A 2644-nucleotide genomic window follows, 5' to 3' on the forward strand; every position below is an offset into this window, starting at 1 on the left:
TTCAAAGCCCAATAAAATGTTGTTGCTAACATCCAGCAAAGCAATGCATCTTTGCTCCTCACTCTAGAAGAAAAACCGTCCCAAGGAGTAAGGAGTCGGAGAATAAGAAATAAAAGAAAACAGTTATTGGCAAATATGAAACCTGAAAAAAAAATCAAAAAACAAAATCTCAGAAGCAGCAAAGGTATTCTTAAAACCTTTTTTATCATAAAAAAACTTTCAAAGTTTCATTTATAGATTGCATTCATTTCTCTTGAATATTTTAATTTAACAAAAGGGTTTTGCTTTTGTTGTTTTTTTTATTTCTTTTTACAAAACATGTTCTATGCTTGCAACAATAATGGAACAGAATTCACTCCGTAGTGCTACAGGGGAACTCTGTGGGAAGCACTAATAAAACCAACATAAGTTAACACTACTAAACCTAAATATAATCCAGAAGCCAAAAAGAGAACGTCTCCTCATGGGGACCAGTCCATGCTCCCCAAAAGTGTCTATAAGTCCCCAAAATGCAGCATTTTCCAGGGAAGTTATCCCCTCAGGATGAGAAAAACATGGCCACACATAAAGACACGACATAGAGCCTAGCAGAGAAGGTGTGTTTGAAAATTCTCCTAGAAAGCTTTTGCTTAGCTTTAAAACCTTTTTTTAATATGGCTGCAAAACTGAAGTTTTAAAGGAGTCTTTTTAAATCCATCCGTGTTAATTGAATCCATTGTGAATTGTTCTTCTTTCCCCACAGAAAATACATGAATATGAAATAGAAGTGAAAGTGCTTTTTTACTGTTTTGGGTTCACAGCATGTGTCCATTTCCATCTACTGAAGTAAACACTGAACTATGCAGAAACACCGCCCACATGCTCCAGACCCCAGCATCAAGCCTGGAGAACTTTTTGATGCATATTCATTATAAATTCTTATCTGTTCTGGTTCAAATAAAAAAGACACACTGCAAAAAAATTTAATCTTAATAAGTCAATTTTTCTTAAAATAAGTGTATTTTTTCTTGAACTGAGGAGGTAAGTGAGACACTTTGCCAATGGAACAAGACAATTTACATTTAAAATAAGAAAAACAATTGCATTGTCTTATTTCAAGTAATTTTTATCTAATTATCTTATTTTAAGAATAAAAATACTCATTCCATTGGCAAATCCTCTTACTTACCTACTCAAATTAAGAGTAAAAACACTTAATTTAAGAAATCTTTACCTATTTCTATATTGTTTTTGCAGTGCATTGTTTATATCCTGTGAAAAGCCTCATGGTTAAACCCTTCATTGCAGATTTAGGTCATTCACATTTTCCAATCTTTTTCTCGTCATTGGACGGGATGTTAAGGTTTCAGAATAGCCCTGCCAAAGTTCCCACTTTAATAGAATACGTAATCTTTTGGGGGAGCAAATTGTAAAATTAAAGGTGGAAAAAAAACAAACAAATAAACCTGTTTAGTATCACAGATTACTTTTTTCTACCTTGAACTAAAATGAAAGCCTGGTTTATAATGTGCCATATGTCTTTCCGTATGTGTTCAGGGATCGCTGCTGCGACAATGTTCTTTACAGACAAGATCACAGAGGTGTCCGAGTCTCAGCTCAGAGTGGCATTTGATGGGGATGCCGTCCTGTTCTCTGACGAGTCTGAGCGCATTTTCAAAACCCACGGGCTGGACAAGTTCTTCGAACATGAGAGGGAAAACGAGGACATACTCCTGGATCACGTTTGTATAATTTTGTCTACATTCTCCTTCTGTGATACATCAAATAAGCCTTTAAAGCCTATAAAAGAGAAATCGCTGATATTTCAACGCTTGGCCAATTAATATAATATATCTATAAGGTGGCCGAGAGGTGCAAAAACGCAATAAATACATAAATGCGCAGGGAATACAAAAAGCATTGCAAACAGAGAAAAAGGGCTAGCAAACATGAACGTCAGACTAGCCAAAAAAAGAAACAAACACACAAAACACAATTAAAAATGGAAAAAAAATGATAAATTGCACTGGAAAAAAACTTCAGAAATAAGTAGAAATTTCTTAAATTAAGTGTATTTACCCTTAATTTGAGTAGGTAAATGAGATAGTTTGCCAATGGAATGAGTATTTTTACTCTTAAGATGAGATAATTAGATAATATGCACTTGTAATAAGACAATGCAATTGTGTTTTCTTATTTTAGGTGTAAATTGCCTTGTTCTATTGGCAAAATGTGTCTTTTACCTCATCAATCCAAGCGCAAATGCAGTTATTTTAAGAAAAAATGACTTAACTGGATTTCCATTTTTTCCAGTGTGATTACTCGCATTCATCCACCTACGACACAGCCAATCAGCTTTGAACCACGCCTCCACAAAAACCAATCGGCATCTAAAGTTCATCTTAAAAGGCCTGGGAGTCTGCTCCTGCGTTGGATGCACTGTGTGACTTCATTCAGATGACACTGTTTCAACCCACCTTCAGCCCCTCCTCCACCATTGTAGCTAAAGCTTCATCAGTGTCATTCCTCCTGGACTCTTACTACTTGTCTGTCTCATCTTAACCGGTCCGGCAGAAAACCACCATGTTGAGCCTGGTTCTACCAGAGGTTCCTTCCCAACGGGGAGTTTTTCCTCTCCACTGTCGCTTCATGCTTGCTCATCATG

General features: G+C 36.1%; 1 protein-coding gene across 3 annotated transcripts in view; it reads left to right on the plus strand.

Annotated features, from left to right (window-relative positions):
• The window catches only part of LOC107091489 (cytosolic 5'-nucleotidase 1A-like), a 41170-nt gene that overhangs the window by 36684 nt on the left and 1842 nt on the right, over nt 1–2644 (plus strand). For all 3 annotated transcript variants that reach the window (XM_015385440.1, XM_015385438.1, XM_015385439.1), the window contains one exon: nt 1537–1721. In XM_015385440.1, coding sequence (XP_015240926.1) covers nt 1537–1721 — 185 coding nt within the window. The remainder of the gene's footprint in view (nt 1–1536; nt 1722–2644) is intronic.

This window comes from Cyprinodon variegatus, unplaced genomic scaffold, assembly GCF_000732505.1.
Source record: "Cyprinodon variegatus isolate N-32 unplaced genomic scaffold, C_variegatus-1.0 Scaffold339, whole genome shotgun sequence".
Taxonomy (NCBI): domain Eukaryota; kingdom Metazoa; phylum Chordata; class Actinopteri; order Cyprinodontiformes; family Cyprinodontidae; genus Cyprinodon; species Cyprinodon variegatus.